General features: G+C 43.6%; 2 protein-coding genes across 2 annotated transcripts in view; one reads left to right on the forward strand and one right to left on the reverse strand.

The window, feature by feature from the left end:
• The window catches only part of SARC_02843 (hypothetical protein), a 29,270-nt gene extending 23,030 nt beyond the window's left edge, over positions 1–6,240 (forward strand). The window contains exons 34-45 of the mRNA XM_014303379.1: positions 36–340; positions 514–658; positions 877–1,020; positions 1,232–1,350; positions 1,541–2,098; positions 2,530–2,692; positions 2,857–2,966; positions 3,394–3,605; positions 3,882–4,144; positions 4,340–4,680; positions 5,065–5,273; positions 5,625–6,240. Coding sequence (XP_014158854.1) covers positions 36–340; positions 514–658; positions 877–1,020; positions 1,232–1,350; positions 1,541–2,098; positions 2,530–2,692; positions 2,857–2,966; positions 3,394–3,605; positions 3,882–4,144; positions 4,340–4,680; positions 5,065–5,273; positions 5,625–5,817 — 2,762 coding nt within the window. The 3' untranslated portion in view covers positions 5,818–6,240. The remainder of the gene's footprint in view (positions 1–35; positions 341–513; positions 659–876; positions 1,021–1,231; positions 1,351–1,540; positions 2,099–2,529; positions 2,693–2,856; positions 2,967–3,393; positions 3,606–3,881; positions 4,145–4,339; positions 4,681–5,064; positions 5,274–5,624) is intronic.
• Positions 6,241–15,493: 9,253 nt separating this feature from the next.
• The window catches only part of SARC_02844 (hypothetical protein), a 4,560-nt gene continuing 1,137 nt past the window's right edge, over positions 15,494–18,916 (reverse strand). The window contains exons 2-8 of the mRNA XM_014303380.1: positions 17,869–17,993; positions 17,619–17,740; positions 17,247–17,334; positions 16,856–17,071; positions 16,586–16,692; positions 16,239–16,338; positions 15,494–15,726 (exon numbers count right to left, since the gene is read on the reverse strand). Coding sequence (XP_014158855.1) covers positions 15,607–15,726; positions 16,239–16,338; positions 16,586–16,692; positions 16,856–17,071; positions 17,247–17,334; positions 17,619–17,740; positions 17,869–17,993 — 878 coding nt within the window. The 3' untranslated portion in view covers positions 15,494–15,606. The remainder of the gene's footprint in view (positions 15,727–16,238; positions 16,339–16,585; positions 16,693–16,855; positions 17,072–17,246; positions 17,335–17,618; positions 17,741–17,868; positions 17,994–18,916) is intronic.

Below are 18,916 nucleotides of genomic sequence, written 5' to 3' on the forward strand. Positions count from 1 at the left end.
ACTGACAGAAACACTCTTCACACTTGTCCTGGCAGCACAAGCAGCGTTCGAAGCACCTCCCCGAGCCATGGCAACCTTTGTGCTGACCAACCGATGCGTGGAACGCATGTTGAGATACAACATCACCCCCATATGCGATGGTTGGATAGACTTTACTGACGAAGGTTGTGTGCGCATGCTTGAGATAGAGCCTGCTCTCGGGGAAGTGCCTCCGAACGAGTCCGTGACCATACGTGTGACACTCGCATGTGATCATGCGGCGCATATAGCCAATGTCAGCTCAATCAAACTGTGCATACGAGACCATGACGGTGATGGCGAGGGCAGTGAAGTACAGGAGGTGAGTGTCACATTTCTGAGCATTGAATTCAGGCGTATTCTCATCTACGCTCTCATCTACGCGTTTTGACAGTTGCGCGAATTGCGAGTCTGTCGGCAACGAGATTTATTAAGCGTTGTACTCCCATGATTAGTCGCATATTCACATTGCATTCAAATGCTGCTGTACAACAGGTTCCCATCAAGCTTGTGACGGTTAGCGGTGCATCCCGGCCTACGCACATCGCTCAGCCCATCGTGTCCAAGAGTGAGTCAGAAGTCATGAACATAAAGAATCAAATGTCTGTTGTGTCCACGACGGACAGGGCCCTGCGCGATGGTATGTCTGCATTTGTTTGCGCTTGAGGATCGGCCTGGTCTATCAACATCTTATAGTATACAGTCGAGGATAAAAAGATGTTGTCAATTCCCAGTTTGTATACACCCGCCTCCTTCTCCTCCGTGTTTTTCCTTGTATACGCTGGGTATCATTCGGCAATATCGGTCGCAATTAACACCACAGGTTCGCTTTCTGTACACATTTGTATTTTCATACAGGTATTACGTCGTCTGGCTCTACAACTGGCGTTCGTTTGAAGAAGCGACGGCTTCTGCTGCATTGCCGTGGGTCCGTAGTGGACTCCAAAGGGACCGATTGCTATCGATACGACGCGGCGCTTGGCACTCGGGCGCTCGGCTCAGGTGAACTATTGGTTGACGTGTGCTGTTGCTTTCAGATCCGCACTGTTGCAAATTTGGCTTTATTTGGTCGAGTTAGAGCGTGTGATATATGTGCATCAATGTACAAGCCGCAGCTGTGCGTGCATTTCTTCTTAAAATTGGTGCGAAAAATATCCCTTCGCTTGGATTTTAGCATTCACATTTTGTATTTTTGTTCGGTTTTATATACCAGGTGTGATCACGTGGCAGTTCTCGTTGGAGAATACTCAGACCCGGAGCCAGTCCTTTCGGCTTCATGCTTTGGTGGATTCGGACCGCAACTGGTTGTCGCTGGGAGCGTCGGATGGCCAGGTATGCATCAATGCTGTACACTGTGCGCTTTAATAGCTTGTTGCCATCGGTCTAGAAATATATATGTATCTGCGATATTCACTTGTTAATTCCCCTCCAGCAAATTATGGCTGCCAGCCTTTGCACGTCTCCGGCACCAGCTATTACTTACATTCTCACCCATACCTATACTCCATCACGCATTTCTCAGGTAGCGCCACTCGAAACGCGTGTGGTGACTTTGTCGCTGTCCACAGGCACTCTCGGGTGGTGCAGTGCATACGTAGTGGTAGAGAATGTTCATCATCCGGACGAGTTCTTCATCGTCCGTCTGCGCATGGATGTGGTGGTGTCACCCGACCGCTTCGGGCGGAACGGACCAATCGATAGACTGTCGAGGCAGTTGCAGCCCAGCAGCCAGGCCCAGTCACATTCACAGATCCATTTACACGAGGCTGGTAAAACGGCGGTGTCTATGAACGGACAGGGTGAAGGGGTGGGGTCTGAAGGGAATACCGGAGATGAGAGTACCACACTATTGACAGCTGTGGTGGATGCACACTCCGGCGAAAGTGCGTTGTCTACAAGCCGCATGAGCGGCATGGATCATACGATAGAGTCACAGACCCTGAGCGCTAAGAACGATTACCTAGACGCGGAGGATTTCTTCTCTGTCATCACTACACCCACGGGCACAGGCACCAGCACAGCTACGCCGGTCTTGCCCGGCGAGACTGCCGCTTTAAGCGGCACGAACAACACTCGACAGGTGTGGTTGCATTTATATTGTGCTATAATATTTTATTTTTACTAGACGTGATAATTGTTTTTGTTGCGTTTGGAGGTGTGTTTGGTGTATAAATTTCGTAAATTCAGCGTGTAGTTAGCCTTACTTTATAGATTCTGTTTTTTTTGTTTTTTTATCAAGTGTTTGCGGTTGTATTTCGATTATTGAACCGTGGTTTCGATTATATGTTTGACAATGCGTGTTTGTGGTGATGATTAGGTCTCTCACTACACATATATGTAAATTTGCTGCGTATTCGTGCCGGTACAGCTAGTTGTGGCTGTGAACGTGCGCGCATGAAATCATATATTAAAAGCCGCATCCAGATAGGCGGGCGCGGAAGTCTCACAAATTACATATGTTTTGAACACAGAAAAGCTTAAAAAATAATGTTTCAATTTTCTATTGGACAGATGCTGGATATCGGCCCTGTGTACGCTGGCCACACTCATACTGAGTGGTCGTTTGTGATCAGCAATAACTCAGCGGTGGGCGCGAAATTTGTTTTGACTCAAAGTGCCGTTGACATGGGCGGTGGAGTGGACAGTAGCACGGCCAAACCTACTGACACTTCAGGTGAGAATACTTGCTCATCTACGTCTTGCTAGAGATGCATTTGAACCCCATTGATGACGCATAATTGAATGACTAGTAAACAGTACATTGAAATCAACACTGTTAGATGCTAAACGTCGCTTGTAGACTCTCACGCCCTTTACCTTTGCCGTTATGATACTTAGACCCTGGTTCGAAGTGCTCCGGCGATCTCGCGATCGATACTGACCACTATAGCGACTGCGATGTGGTATTCAGTCTGTCCCGGGAGTCGCCTGTGTTGTGCAATACACTGGTATGTAACCTAGATGTCGCTTTATTCTGGGAAGCGCGTTCGATTGTAATGTCACTTTGACAAAGGTTTTTTCATTCGCTATGGTTTTGTAGGCAGTTTTTTTTCCAACATATTGTACATTTCTAGCGTAATCGTGTTCCAATTTGGCCCATCCCCCGGCATTCCCCCTTGTCTTACTTGTGTCGGAAAGTCCACTGCACGATTTATTACGAATGTAAATAGTCATTGCCAAGGATGTGTGCTGAGCTTAGTAGTCAATGAGTACAACAGCTTTGCGAGACACTACTCGAACCTGATTTCGTTTATTGCCTCAACTTTAGCTTTTGAATGTTGCTAGTATAGTCTATATGACCCTTTCACTCCAGCGTCATAATATTAAACCCAGACTCACGTACATGTTCCCATTACAACTCCTCATATCCTCCAGTATATTCCCAGCAAAGAAGATCTCCGCGTGTATGTGTATTTTACACCTACCCTATCAGCTGCAGACACGTGGCGCCTATGTGCAGCATCAGCTAGCCACGCTGGGGAGCCTGGTGAAGCTAGACCAAGTGTCCGCATGTCGTGTACCATTAACATCAGTTGCCGTCTCATCAAACACTTTCAGCGAAGTATCCACGTGTCGGCCGATATCAGGTAGTGCTACGCTCGAAACTTTTATACAAGCACGTACAGCTAGCCTGTTTAATGTGTGTTGCGCTTACTTCTATATTTAGAGGTGATAGCAGTCGCTGTTACTATATGCCCTTTTTGAAATTATTCAATACACGGCAACACCAAATCTCAAGCGCTCTACCTAGGCAGCCTGACCTGGAATTGACGCCTTAAGGAGCATTATCCCATCATTACAATTATGCATACTTTCATTGAGAGCAAAATAATGAGCGACGTTACTTCCGTTCACCTATACAGAATGCCGAGTCTAAATGTGAGTGATTCCATAGTGCTTTTCCGCGGCAAGGCCAGCCGCTCGACAAGCGTGGAGAGCACCAAACCGATTGCCATCTATCCACAGTCACAATCTGTTTATATATCGTCAACGCTACCGCCCGCACTCTTCGCACAGCAGCGACCCATGGAGCTCTACATTCGGTGTTCCGAACCCTACTTCGATGTGGAATTCAAGGAAACCAGCAGCTCGATTGCTGTGCTGTGCGCAGGAAACCCACAGACAGGTGAGGGGATAAACCTCGGGTCGAGTGTACGAGTAATGGGGTATTGGGTTAAAATAGACGTCAAATTCAAGTTTACTTTGTAGTATGCTCGTGAAAGTTTGCCAAGTACATTTTGTGACAATCTTGTATGATCTCAGTGGGCTTATGCGTACGGGATATTTCTCCTCATGCTTTTAATTATCTCGCCTTACAAAGAAATATATGGGGGGGCAGATAGTGGACAACTACCAGCATCGCATTCGCAGCTGACTGTGGTTATCAAACCAAGGCTCGATACCATCGCGGAGGCGAGTACAATGATGTGGAAGGAACGCTACATGTCCTTCCATTTTGTGGTGTGCATGCGCAATAACTTGGACGAGATGCACTTTGTGCGAGTTCAATTAGGGCTCTCGGCATTGGCTAGCAGTCCGTATAGTGTGTTGACTAATGGACGCCGGGCACATCGCGACCTGTTCCTGATGTCTACCGATCTAGTGCGAAGATACCGACTTTTGTTAGCACGTAAGCATGCTCTGAAGTTAGCAAATCCGTCGGTAAGTCGTCTGAGGGTGACTTTCGATTATATACGTGGTTTTGTATTGTGGTTCTCTGTTTCTCATAGTTGGTATGCTACAGCTCAGCTTGAAAACGCGAGTTCCAATGGTGCTGTCCGCAAATTATCTCAAGCTAAATCGATTGTTTAAGAGTAATCACAATCATCCCATACTGAGCGATTACTCGCGTCCTCTCGCCTTTACTCCCGTGCCCTGCGTTATGTTTCCATCTCATGTATTGATGCTGCGCTGTCCTGCCTATTCTGCGCGTCACAGACTGTCACGGCCGTCGTATTTGCTCAAAGTGACAACAAAGTCGTCCGTACACAATCTCGCATCCAAGCACAGTCACACTCGCACTCAGCTACGAACTTGTACTCTCAGGAGGAAGATAAAGATAGTCGCACGCTGGAGATGGAATTGCTGGCCGACTACATGTACATAATCCGTGAGCTGACCCTCTTCGGGCTCGAAAAACGTCCTATGCCAATGGCACACCTTCTAGCTACTTTATTCTTCGTGATGCTCCTGGACGCACCGCCTTTTAAAGGGTCGCCCAGGCACCTTCTCCAGCAACACAAGCACCACGCAAGGTATGGTTACAGTACATTTATACGTGAGTGCAGTATTGTTCTTGTGCGCATGTGCGACTATATCCACTTGTGTCCAAGTTCTTGCAGACCAATTTACAGCTATCTCTTAAATGAGCATCTCAGCCTCTTCACATACCATGATAGACTATCTATATTTCTATGTTCTCAGTGTTTGAAAGGCCAATAACAAGACATTTGCGAAACAGGCATACCCTAGGTTTTTAATCTGTAGTAAACTGCAACATTCTTCCTAACTTGTATGTCAAATAAAGTAGAGTATATGTCACAACTCGATCTCATATGCGAACTATATCCTTATTGCGATATCTCCTGTGGCGGTTGCTGTTTCAGCTTACAAATGACACCTCGGGGCGATGAAAGTGTGATTGGAAGTCTGCCTGGCGTATCTGGTACTTCAGACGGCTCTTTCAGCGGTAGTATTGGGCCAGCTTCAGGAGTCGAGAGCTGGCCTCCATATCTCCAGTCTTGGGTATGCTTTAGTTTCCAGCGTGTTGGTGTATTCAGCATTACTACCGCGATGTGAGTTTGAGCATATCCATAGCAGCGGTGTTATGCTTCTATATATTGATTTTCATATTTAATTAGAGTGAAAGCCCCTGTTCTAGTCCTCATAGGTCATTTGGTGTCCTTGGGCACTTTCGTGACTTTGCGCATGCGTATTCTACCTCATTCGAATTGAATCTTTATCCTACGCGGCTGCGGTGTTCCTACTTAAAGGCATTGATCCGCTATATGTATAGTTAACTGACTAACTTTGCATCGACATCAAAATTTAGGTATTGGGGCTATCCAGATATCTCGCACACTTCCCGGGCCATCCGGAAACGCTCCAAAAACTCTCAGCTCTAAGATCCCGGTTAGCCTTGGGACCAAATCCTCCATCATAACTTAGTAGTTAAAGCCTCTGATTTCAGTGCCGCATGCGGAAAATAATAAAAGTCATTTTAAAAATTAGTCGTTCATCTAGCAATACACAGTGGCTTTATTCGCTACAAATTCTAGTCTTCATTGTTGTAGTTTATAAATTCATACGCCAGGACTTTTTTTTCTTGGCAACCTTCACTTTCGTAATTTCCTACTTATTATTTGTTGTCCGCTTCTTAATATTTTTAATAGCGTAATTCAGCTTACGCTGTGTCACATAAATCTGCCACATGCATATATCGAAATTTGAAAAACCTTAAACTAATGTGTGTGAAAAATTGTGCATGAAATATTCTATATGTTTCTACGGCCCGCCCTACCATCAAAACCGTGCTGGTTCTGCACATAAATTTCAAATCACAAGGTCAAAGAGGTAAAGTATCTGGGTATGATACTTTAGGATACCCAGATTATTCAGAAAACACACATCCTTTCAGAGTGAAGGTGGATGCGAGCCGTGAAGCGGAGGGCTGTTGCCCGGCGTAAATGCAGTTGAAAGAGGGAAAGCTGAAGGAGATCACACTAGGCTACTTTTCTAGAGCTTTCAAGAAACATGAACTTCCTTGGCACATATCAGAAAAAAAAGACCCATAGTATGGTTTGGGCTTATACCCAAGCAGCGCACCACTTTGTTCACGAAAGGAAGACAGAATGCTGGACAGACCACAACCATACATATCAATGCACAATGAACGCCTTATATTGAGGTGCGAACTCAAACTACAGCATTATCGGATGATATTCAAGCACAAATCGGGTCAGTCCAATGTACAGGCAGACGCGCTCTCCAGGTTACAATACCTTCAGGCATTTGCACGCCCAAGGAGTGAGTAGAAGCAACTATTACACATATCAGCACGAATGTACCTCGTATCAATTGCCTCTCACGCAAGAGAATTACAACGACAGGATCCGGACCTCTCACCAACCATCGCGTATTTGAAAGATACCAAGTCACACGCGACCTCATCGACTAAAGAACGAGCCGCACGACTCAATACTACTGCGAAAAAAATCAAGCAGTACCGCAAATCATCTAAGCGTACATACCTCGACGATGATGAATCATTGCGTTACAATGGCAGATTCGGTCGATAGCTATACCGAAGGTTCTCAGAAATGAGCTATTGACTACCGCCCATGACATCCCTAGCGCTGGACACCATGGCGTGGAAGGTACGTGTTATCGGTTTCCCAGGCATGTATACTGGCCTGGGGTATATGGTGACGTGAAATAACATGTGAATTCATGTCTGAAATGTCAGCGTGTGAAAACAACTCCCAATGAACGTCGAAGAGTGCCGATGTACGACATGGAACTACCCGGACTCTTTAAAAATACCAGTGTTGATGTGCAAAGGCCGTTCCCAAAAACAGAGTGTGGCAATGAATATATTGTGGCATTTATCTGTCACTATTCGCGATGGAGCGAGGGTTTCTGCGTCAACGCTAGAACAGGGGCAACTGTTGCAAATCTATTTATTCAACGCATACTTCTCCGCTACGGTGTGATCCGTACACACGCTAACGACAGATATTCTATTTTTCTATGCGAGATCGCAAGGGCAACAGAAAAATACTTACACACGGACAAGGTATATCTTGCGTATCATCCCGACAGCAAGAGTGTGATTGAGAGTGTCTATCGCAATTCTAAAGCGATGTTTCCTAATTACGTGAATTCCAGGCACTCTGACTAGGATCTAGTATTCAGTTACATACAATATGCTTACCAGTCTCAGAAGCACGAGGACACTGGTCGATGCCCGTACCTGCTTGTATACGTGCATGAAGCCACTGAATTTGCCAAAGAAACGTTCACTGCGAATCCCAAATGTAACAAGAACACTAAGCACGCCTATATCAAAGACACTCTTAACTTCGGGCGACAGCGACGGCGGATGTCCTTGAAAAATGACTACACGACAATCGGAAAAGAGTGCTTCCCATGCGTTCATTCAAAGTGGGCAGTATAGTGTTGATCCGGGTATTCAAGAGACCAACAGGCACGGGGCTGATGAAGAAGTGAATGTTTCGATATAAAGGTCCGTACATCGTATCCAAAGTGATTGTCTTTACAACCTACGAGCTCGCTGATCCTATCACAAACAATATATGCATATTCACCAGAGACGTACTGAAATTGGGCTACCCACCGATTGTGAACTACAAGTCAATTGCATTCAATGACATACCAAAACTCGCCGAATAAACCCATTGTACCCATGGCTACGATACTGCTGACGCGGATGAAGTTGAGGTCCTGGCAGTACTTGACAGACGTGTAGAAAACTCAGCAGGCGCAACACACTTCGCTTATAATGTTCCACTTCTGTAAGATTCGGTCTATTAAGGCGATATCAACGCCTTAGAGTAAATAAACGCGTAGGTAAATTCTAAGTATCGTGAAAATATCAAAGTAAATAAACGAAATGAGACTTTTAGTAAAGTTAGGTATGCCTCGTGAAAACAGCAATACTCTGAGGGATTGTGAGGCTGAGAAATTGCCTATATATAATCCTCTCAGTAGTGTTTCCGCCGAAGGGATTTTATTTAGTGTTTCGATGTCGCTCTATTAGAAACTATGGTATGTTTCATTGGGGCGAATCTGAAAGACTCCTAAATCCTATCTTTAAAAAAGAAAAAAGAAAAATACTCTTGATGTCCCTAGTTATTGTCTTAACCAATAACTTGCCACTTATCAGGAATTACCGACTTAGCCTTCATCAGACTGGCACATCTAGTTGGCTGATCGGAGGATCAACTAGGTAACGTTAATAGTCCCTAGAAACCTATATTCGGTTGAGCCATCTCGCTACCGAAGTATTCAGATATAAATAGATTTGGAAAGTAAATAAAGTTCTATTAATAGGACTAGACCAAATCTTATATTTGGTATTTTACTGGGGCCTTTTAATGGCCTTGTCCGAATATCTGATATGTAAAATGGAAAAGGTATTAATTAATAAAGCCGTTAAAAACCATTTAAGGAAAACTGAGTTCACGTACTTTTAAGAGTACGTTTTACGCACTATTAAGAGTACGTTTATATTACAAGATTCTAATGTGGAGGCCCGGCTTTTACAGATGTATATTGTATAGAAGTCATCAGAGTTTGCTCACTCTTGAAAGCAAATCAAGTTGCTCAAATTACTCCCGAGAGTTGAGATTATACTTAACCGACTCCTGAAAGCAGATTAAGTTTCTAAACCGGTTCCCGAGAGTGGATTAAGTCTGCCAACCACAACATTCTAAAAATAGCTGCAGTTCTATGTGAGTCACAACTATGCAACATATGCGGAAAGGCATCATGTGATCAGCATGAGATTTAGTTGCAGAAAAGTTGAAATAGAATAGCATCCAAGTGTTAAAAAATGTTCTGCAGAAGGGGTTTCCTACTGACCATATGAGATTTTACCCTGGCCAGCCCAAGTGGCTGAACACTAGCACAAACATCTTAGGTATGAAACCAAAGGTGAGGTCAAAAATAAATACATACATTTGCACTTTATTTAAAGTCTACTACATTTCACTCAAACAACTATCATCTAAACAACTGTTTTTTCCAGGAGAGCCCTCCGCGTAGACAGTATGGACTTACAGCAGTTATGGAATCAAATACTATTCTGAAAGGATTTTCCTTCCAAGAACTGGGAGTAGTTAGTTCTGCTTTTTAAAATACTTGTGCTAGTAGGTCATAACGATTGGAGTTATGACGTAACAGCACTAAATATTTTAGTAGATATCGAGATCCTCAAATCTACAACCGAGCGCATTGAGAAGACATTTTAGATCAAAGCTTGGCAACCACAAAACCCAGGACTGCGCACGCAACCCAACTGCCCCATCAGCAATTTTCCCGACTCTTAGAGAAAGCAGATAAACTGGGAGCGCGTGATGCAGATGACGAAATGGAAATCAACAACACAGAACCCGTTATCAACATGTCAGAGGACGAATAATGTTAAACCTATGTGAATGACGTTTCTTAACCCACGAGGTCTCAGCATGGATACTCCGACGAAATCAGATCTGCCTAAATGTTATATCGATTTTTGGATCAAATTGATTGTATGTGTGGTTGAAACCTGGCATAATGTGACTTTTTTAATCATGTACGATACAACCCCGCACATCCTTCACTCTGTTATATTGGGAATATTTTCCAAAACATCACCCATCGAAATTCCACCTCAGCTAATTATCACCATATGCGGTTTTCTTCTACTGCCTCCTGCTATATTCTACATCTTACTCAACTCCTTAACAGAGGCAGAAGTTGAACACTACATGATTCTTCCTGAGATCGGCAACTCCCAACCAGATGTCATTTAGGGTGATTTTATTTCTAAAGTTAGACAGTATGGTCACACATCCACGATCCATGGACTCCGCAGAAAGACGGTAGATGCCACTATTCCCGGTGCCTGGCGTACAGAGCACGAGTACTACAGGCCAACAACCCCAGCATCACGGTATCTACAAGGACCACAAATTTGGACTCGATTTTTAGGTGGTCACAAATAAACTAGTAATCCGTCTTCGGCGAATGTCTCCGTCTCAATCACCGCCCCATCACCAAAGTCTTCTATCCCATGGCTACAACTGGTATTGCCACAGACTGCAACATTTATACGACAAGCCACGCACCCTGTTGTTTCAAGCTGAGATTCGTGAGCATCAACATCTGTTACGGATTAGAGCATATACTAAATTGAATCTGGCGCTACGCAGCGAACTCTGGCAATTTTTTTTTTTTGGAGATTCCTGCTATGACACTGACAAACCGTGGGCAAAGCCTTCTGCCGAATCACATGTTCTGCTCGTGATCTGTTGCCCAGCACAATATTCAGATTTGTAGGAATACCGGACACCGACGTTGATCACCGCGTCAACCTTTTATACTGGGTGTCCATAATTCGGGCGCTGCACTGACGGATTACTACAAAGATCTCTTCAACTCAAATAACCCACACGTACAACCCCACCGCGGATACAGCACCAACAGCACCAACCCCTCCATTGAATGCAGTTATTCACTCGAAATAGTGTTGGAGGCAGTACTGCGCGATCCAAACAAGGACCCTGGTTTGGATGGTATCATTGTCTTTCTCCTTAAGGCCGTAGTAGAGCGTTTCACTGACCCCCAGATTTGTGACACCCTGACTGTACCTGACAGCTGACTTATTAGCATCTTGGCTGAGATATTCCGCCCTCTTAATGCCTGGTACATTCTCTAAAGCTCTTAACTGTACTCTCTTGACAGTCCATTCGAAGAAAGCTTACACAAAAACTGCACCCCCTGCCGTTTTCCGACCGATACCCCTAACGTAGATTGTTCGTCGCATTTTTGAGAAGTACTTCCTACACCTGACAACAAATTACCCCGGACCAACCACCCATACATCTCAATATGAGTTTAAATCACACTACTCCTGTCATACTTATGCCATTGCCGCGATGGTTTCTGAGACTCAATCCGGGGGTACCTGGATTGACATCCCCAAAGCATGCGATAAAGTGGTCCTTCCGCGCATGTGGATGCTGTTGCACCACACTGGAATGTCAGAGAACGAGAATGTATCCACGCGGGTGACGTATCATGGGAAGCTTTCATGTCTATTTTATAGAACGAATGGCATACAATACTTTAAGGTTCGATTGTCGGTCCACAGTTTTTTATCATCCATATGGACTCCTTGGCTATTACGCTTGCGTAATTTCGACCGAAACTCCTCCGCTTCTACCTCTTTGTAGATGACACGTGCATACAGGCTCCGCAGTCTGTTAGGTTCCAACCCTTCCTGAACGCGATCAGTGACTGGGGTCGCCAATCCGGTCTAGAGCACATGCGGGTACCGCCTCTCCCTATCAAAGAGCATCTCATCACGCCAACGCTAGTAGGCTCCCCAAATGCGAACACTCAATAGACGACTACTTATCCCTCCCATACCCATGGCGGTGGAACTCTCTGACATCTATCCACAGCCTTCTAAATACTTAAGATTTTAACTGTCCCAGGGCATACTGGGTATCAGCTTTGTAAAACACATGGACCACCTCGTGGCAGCATTTAACTCCAGGCTATAGTGTCCTTCCGGGGGTATGAATTTCTTAAATTCAGCTGGCGTCATCCGCGAAATCGGTTGGAAATGCATCATGTGATCAGCGTGTTTTTTAGTTGCAAAGAAGTCGAAATAAAATAGCATCGAAGTGCTAAAGTGATATGTAGAAGGTTTTATATACTGACCATATGAGGTAGCCCAAGGGCCTGGACACTAGCACAAACACCTTAAACACCTTAGGTATAAAACCAAAGGCGAGGTTAGAAATAATACATTAATTTGCACTTTATTTAAAGTTTACCGAGAAACCCTCTTTGATTTATGATTAAACACCTTAGGTATAAAACCAAAGGCGAAGTCAGAAATAATACATTAAAACCAAAGGCGAGGTCAGAAATAATACATTAATTAAAGTTTACCGAAAAACCCTCTTTGATTTTTAAAAGGCATCAGAGATAGCTCACTCCCGAGAGCTAGTCAAGTTGCTTAAATTACTCCCGAGAATTCAGTTAAAAATATTCAAGACATTCATTGGTCATTCTATGGTCTGGACATCATTGCATATGCTCCACCTATTTGGCATGCCGCGTTGAAGCCGCTGTGCGAGCGGTACAACTCAGTACTATTCCAAGTAGCAGCCATTATAACAGGCAGTATGCTTCCAAAACTCCCATACCAGCGCACACGGTTTCTTTCGCTTCTGCTGTTTACTGCCAGAACGACAATTTGCGGAGTACCTTGGTGGCTGCCTGAGACTACATCTTGACTCGATTAACAGTACAAACCCACTCGCCCTACTTACGAGACCCACTTGAACACGTAACAGACCTCCGGACAAATTCCCATTCAAAATCTACGCTTATCTAGAATCAAGGGGCGGGCACACACCTAAACACAAAGAATGCCGTAAGCTTCGAGAGCAGATCCGACATAACACCACACGACGTCTCACAACTAAGGGGATAGCAGGCAATACTCGCCGCCAATACTACTATCGACTTATAAGGGAAGAACATCCCATCACAGACCGGGACTAGCCCTCCCATGGTAGCTTTACCCATTGCCGTGAACACACCCCAATCCGCCTATGTGCCATGATAGCAACCAACACGTTCGTGTTCAACTTGCTTGACTATCGTACTGGTGGATGCCTCTGTCCCGCGTGCCCCGGAGACAAGACTTTTATCTCCAGCCACTATGCTTGTATCAGTACGTTAGTAAGGCGTATTCTGGTGGGCCCTAATCTACCGCCAATTGGACCGGACTTACTACAACAACTACAGAATCGGCATGGCTACCACGGCTTAAGGACTCTTCCACGAACATATCGGGAGCTTTCTTTTCCATGAACAGCGGGCACCAATTTACCCCCATCCAATACTGGTCGATAGATTAACGTTCGTTATTCCCCGTCTCATCACTCTGCTGAAGTACTATTTCCAGATTTCGGTGCAGACCAAATCTTCGAGACTTCGGGTACGGCTTATGATACTTCCCGCTATGGCTAGCCAGGATATTCCAAAAACATCAGTTGTGTGGTGTGATATCGGTCAGCCTCCAACTTGAAGCATAACTGCGGTTGACAACCTCACCTTGGTATCACATTCAAAATATCTCATACTGACTCAGTCCATATTACCACTACAAATGTGGGCCAGATTTTTTCAACGCAGTGTGGCACACAAGTTTTAGCTCCCACCCAATGGTAGAGTTATTCTGTATCTATCGTCGTGGATTAACGTACCGTATGTCGTCCATCGGCGCATCCCTCGCCCTGAGCTTCTCGCGGCAGTTCGACAATCTTAACTTCCCTACAATTTCTCTAGAACCACTCCAACGAATATGAAGTCTGCCGTGTATGTAGACATAAAAATTTACCCAAATTGGAATAAATATTATTATCCCAATAGCACTATCCTACTCCAGTCCTTTTATATACACAACTCTGAAGTTGTTGTGAATAAAGGGACGAAGATACAATGGTAGGTGTCACAGCAGGTGCAATAGAGTCAATTCATATTCATCAACATCTAATTTCGGTTTGCTTGCTCTGGCTTTTGGTAATATTCTTGGCACTTTTACGATGGGGGATATACTTTTAGGCATTCATAATAAAAATTATGTTCATTTGCTACAGGTCTTCCCAAACCCACGTTCGTGCCTGGTAAAAATAGTTGAGTTCCCGAATCATCTTTATATATGACTAATATACGTGAGTTAAAAGTTCCTGCAATATGTAATTGGCTCATTCAAGGCTGATTAGACGTGAGTGCTGCCAATATTGAATGAGTTTCTATAAGCATACCTCACCTTAATCCAAGAGTGAGAAAGGCCACTTCAGAGTATTTCGAATCTTTTTGCAACCAAGATACATACGATTTCATGATATGAAGTGGCAGCGAAAATATACTTCAAGAATGGCGATCATTTGCAAAATTTAGTCATGGTGTAAATAAATATAGCCTCCATTTATATGGAATAAAGAACCGCGATTTTCCTCTCGCGTGAAATTATACGTTTGGTGTGTTGTTGGCAGTCGAGAATACGATGAACAATAGTTTCTACGAGGTTCATAATCTTACAATTGGTCTGGAAATAGCAGAAAAGCAAACATTATCACAGATAAAGGTTTTTCATGCTGAAAAAAATTGCATGAATGTGTACATTTAGGGCGTATACTCACAGACACTCAAACAAGTTATAAAATCAGCGATATCGGAGGGGGAATTCGCCATTTTTTTTGCGGCGTAGTAGACAATTTACATTTCATGATAATTTTCTTGTTTAACGTTAGCTGTCTTGTACTTGAATAGTGGTCTTGTACTTGAATAGTGTAGTAGGTGTTCAGTATATTTGGTATGTTCGAAAGCAGTAGGAAATATAGTGTTATTGGGAATGGGAGAATAATTTAGACCATAATTTCGTTGGGCCTTTTTATCATGAATAAGAATAAAACAGTATTACGTGAATATATTCGTGAAATTGACCTACTCTACCGCATTTGCTAGAGCAGTGTTTGGTTACGAGGCTAGTGCAACATGACTCCCTAAATCACTTCTTAAATTTGAGGGTCAGCAAAATGTCACTTATGTAGACGATACCCAACGTTAAATAGTCGCGTGAATTCAAAAACAAACCCCTCCAGTGGAAACGTTTTTATGGATGACGCGCACAAAAAACTATTACATATTGCCGAGAGAGAAATTGCAAGGCAACATCTCCAACGCCATGGAGATACCATCTTTATTTTACAGGTATTCGTCTATTTTAAAGGTCCCCGGATTTCAATTTGTGCGACCATAGCTCGAGAGTGGCGGCGTCAATCATCGCCGCTTGTAGATACACGGTCTGAGAACCTCGACATGATCATCCTCTTGATAGCTTTTGGACATATTGCGTTTCTTTTTGAACGTAAAGAGCAGAAAATGCGTATTCCGGACATCCTGCACCAAATTAGCACATAAAGTATCGATTGGTAAACGATCTTTACCGAGTACCGGGTGAACGTACGCTAGATGTTTCAATCAGATCATAAAGCCGTTTGCAGCATTGTAATAGTGCATGAAAAGGAATGATCATTTGGCTAGAACAAGAAAAAAATATCCATTTGAAACACACCTGCCATGAGTACACGCTAAATATGCTAACGAACGGTACACCAACAAAATATGGCTACATACAAGTATGAAGGTTTATACTGCAAGCGACAAGATCTAGTACAGGTGAAACCTAATTCATACACTGTGACTATCTAATCTCCAGGAGCCACATCACAAACAGAATGCACAATAGCTTCATCGGTGGGTCGTGCCACTAAGCAATGAGAATTTGTCGTATATGACTATTGCGTGGTGAGCGTATGCTCTGGCATCAAACGAATGTGTTCAATTGCAGTCAGCAGTTCTAGCCCCACACAAACACAAGCATTGATACATTTAAGCTATCGATGGCGTACCTTATTCACCAAGTCGAACCCAAATTCTTCTTCCAGAACATGGATGAACTCGTCAATATCCTCTATTCGACTCGTAACCTCAGCAATTTTTAGAATACCCCTATTTGAAGTAGGCATGAGACAAGAGTGCTTAACACTAGTAGAGAAGTGAGTGTGCGTTGAGGCGTGAGCAGTGAATCAATATCAACAGAGTCATGTTAATTGTACATAATTCTCTGCAGGTGGTTGGCCAGTTGTGAAATATACATATACCATGCAAGTATGAGAAGCGGAGACTAACGTATGAACCATTTTAAGGATATCTCATTGTTGGGGTTCTCAACGTCGGAATAGGAAAAAGCACATACTCGACTTTCAGACAACGATGTGCCTCCCGTAAGAAATCTCGATAATTCGTGCCCATCAGTGCCAGCGAGTACACGGCTACATCCAGTGTCTTAGCCTTCAATGGCACCTGCAAAAATAAAATAATGTCAGCCAAGACTACTCAGCTGTAATTGCACATGGCGACACCTGCAGTATGCGACGCATCATGCTATTCAAATGCATGATCGATAAAATCGCCCTTGATTTAAAATCGTACAGAACTGCGCAGTAGAGCAATACGAACTACATACATGTGCGATATCGCATGCCGTGACGGAGTCGTTCGCTGCGACTAAATCGAAGGAGTGGACTTTGTATTTCCTTGAAACAGCGGCAGCTAGAGCAGCATCACCACAGCCAAAATCCCCAATAACGCTATTCGTAGGCAATGTTCGTATGTACTTTATCAGTACATTAACAGGATTCGACGGCCACGTCTTCACTTGATTACGGAATCCTTTGTGATACTGCCGAAATATAATCCCAATGAACGATTAGCAATTCAAAAACATCAGCAATAGTGGTCCAGGCTCTCTGCACACAAGCAGCAGCGACAATGTTATACGATGGTCAATATGTCATCGTAGTTTTACACCGGAACCTCATCGTTTGATCACGAAGTAAACTACCGCATTAACTTACCAGTTCGTACAAGTCGGGACTGTCCTTCATCATCTCGACGGCTTTATCACTATGCATAGTGTATAGTTGCTCGTTGAGCCATCGGAATCTAATAAAGTCCGATATTCGTTATACACATTGAATGTTAAAAACAGCACGACTACGCATCTCAGCAATCAGCGTGTGCACCTGTGGTATCTGCCTATAACCTACAAGATGTTTCACGACTAAATCATTTCGTCTAAGTGCTCTGAAAGTGTACATAATTGTTTTTATCTGTGTATGCTAAACTATTCACGAACGACTAAAATTGTCGTGTCTCAAAAATGAAGACTTCTAAGACAGATTTCGAACAGTGCATACGCAATAATCATGAAGTTCAGAACGACTTACTTGGCACCGTCTAATTTCGCCCTAGCCTTATCGAGTTTTGACATTTTCTTTTTGGGCCCGATGGCGTCGGTTTCTGAACTAGCGGTCATATGAGAGGCCGCCGTTGCGCCCTGTAGCATACTCTGAGTTGTGTAGTACAATAAAACCTGCGTATGAGCCTACCAATACTTCAGAGATGATAAGAAATTTCAGACATACCAATTCCCTTTCATAGATTGTAGCTTACAGAAACCTTATAATCGCCCCATACCTGCAGCTTCCTTCGTTTCGCGGACTTTGCTTCGCTCTCGCTCGTAGCGCCAGCAGTGCGTTTCAAAGCTGTGGTTGCTGTTTCCCTCTTTGCATTATTTGTGCTCTCACCTGCCTTCGGTGCGACTGCGCAGAATGGAAAAAGCTGTGAGTGATAGACACTATTCATTCACCTCGCGAAATACAAATACAAGGATCGAGTAGATATAAAGCAGCTTGAAACGAGTATGATCATAATCGTAAAACACGTTCAAAACTGTGTTTTATGGATTTGCATAATTTTCAGTCTGCCAGTATGTCGATAATGACGCGGCAGTGGGGTTTAGATTCGTATCACACGTGTTAGTCTATACATAAATCTAAAAAGGCCAAAGGCGCATGCACTTGGGGCATCATCCAATAAAGTGTATATGCAGCCACATAAACACATGAGACAAGTAAATGCGTGCCAATAGGTACATGCCAATGTATTTCCAAACCTCGTTCTTGATATGCACAGCCAAGCATCCACACGGAACAACTTTACACGTAATATGTGCTATTGGAGTGGTAGATTATGGCTTATCGAAACTATGAGGACTGTTTACTTCATATCTTCGGGGCCTAAATAATCTAAGACTCACACTTTCAGCGCATCACTCCGAGTCTCGCCCTTCTGGCACAGAGCTTCCGAAAATATGGTCCTTTGATGGATGCTAACTTGTACAAGCTATCAGCAATAAGAGCCTTCTAGATACTGTTGCAGATACTATTTAAAACTGCTTCAACACTTACGACATGAAAGGTTTATGCTCACACAAGATTCGTATACATAAAACTAAATAGTGTAAAAAAAATCGCTGGTTTTCCATACCAAGCCTAAAACTTCATAAATCATGGCTCACATGACTCGACAGCATAGTAAACATGACTCACTGTTACAATAATATATATATATATGTACACACACACACACATACACACACATACACACACACACACACACACTATATATATATATATATATATATATATATATATATATTTATATATATATATATGTATATACA

Source organism: Sphaeroforma arctica, assembly GCF_001186125.1.
Source record: "Sphaeroforma arctica JP610 unplaced genomic scaffold supercont1.133, whole genome shotgun sequence".
Taxonomy (NCBI): domain Eukaryota; class Ichthyosporea; order Ichthyophonida; genus Sphaeroforma; species Sphaeroforma arctica.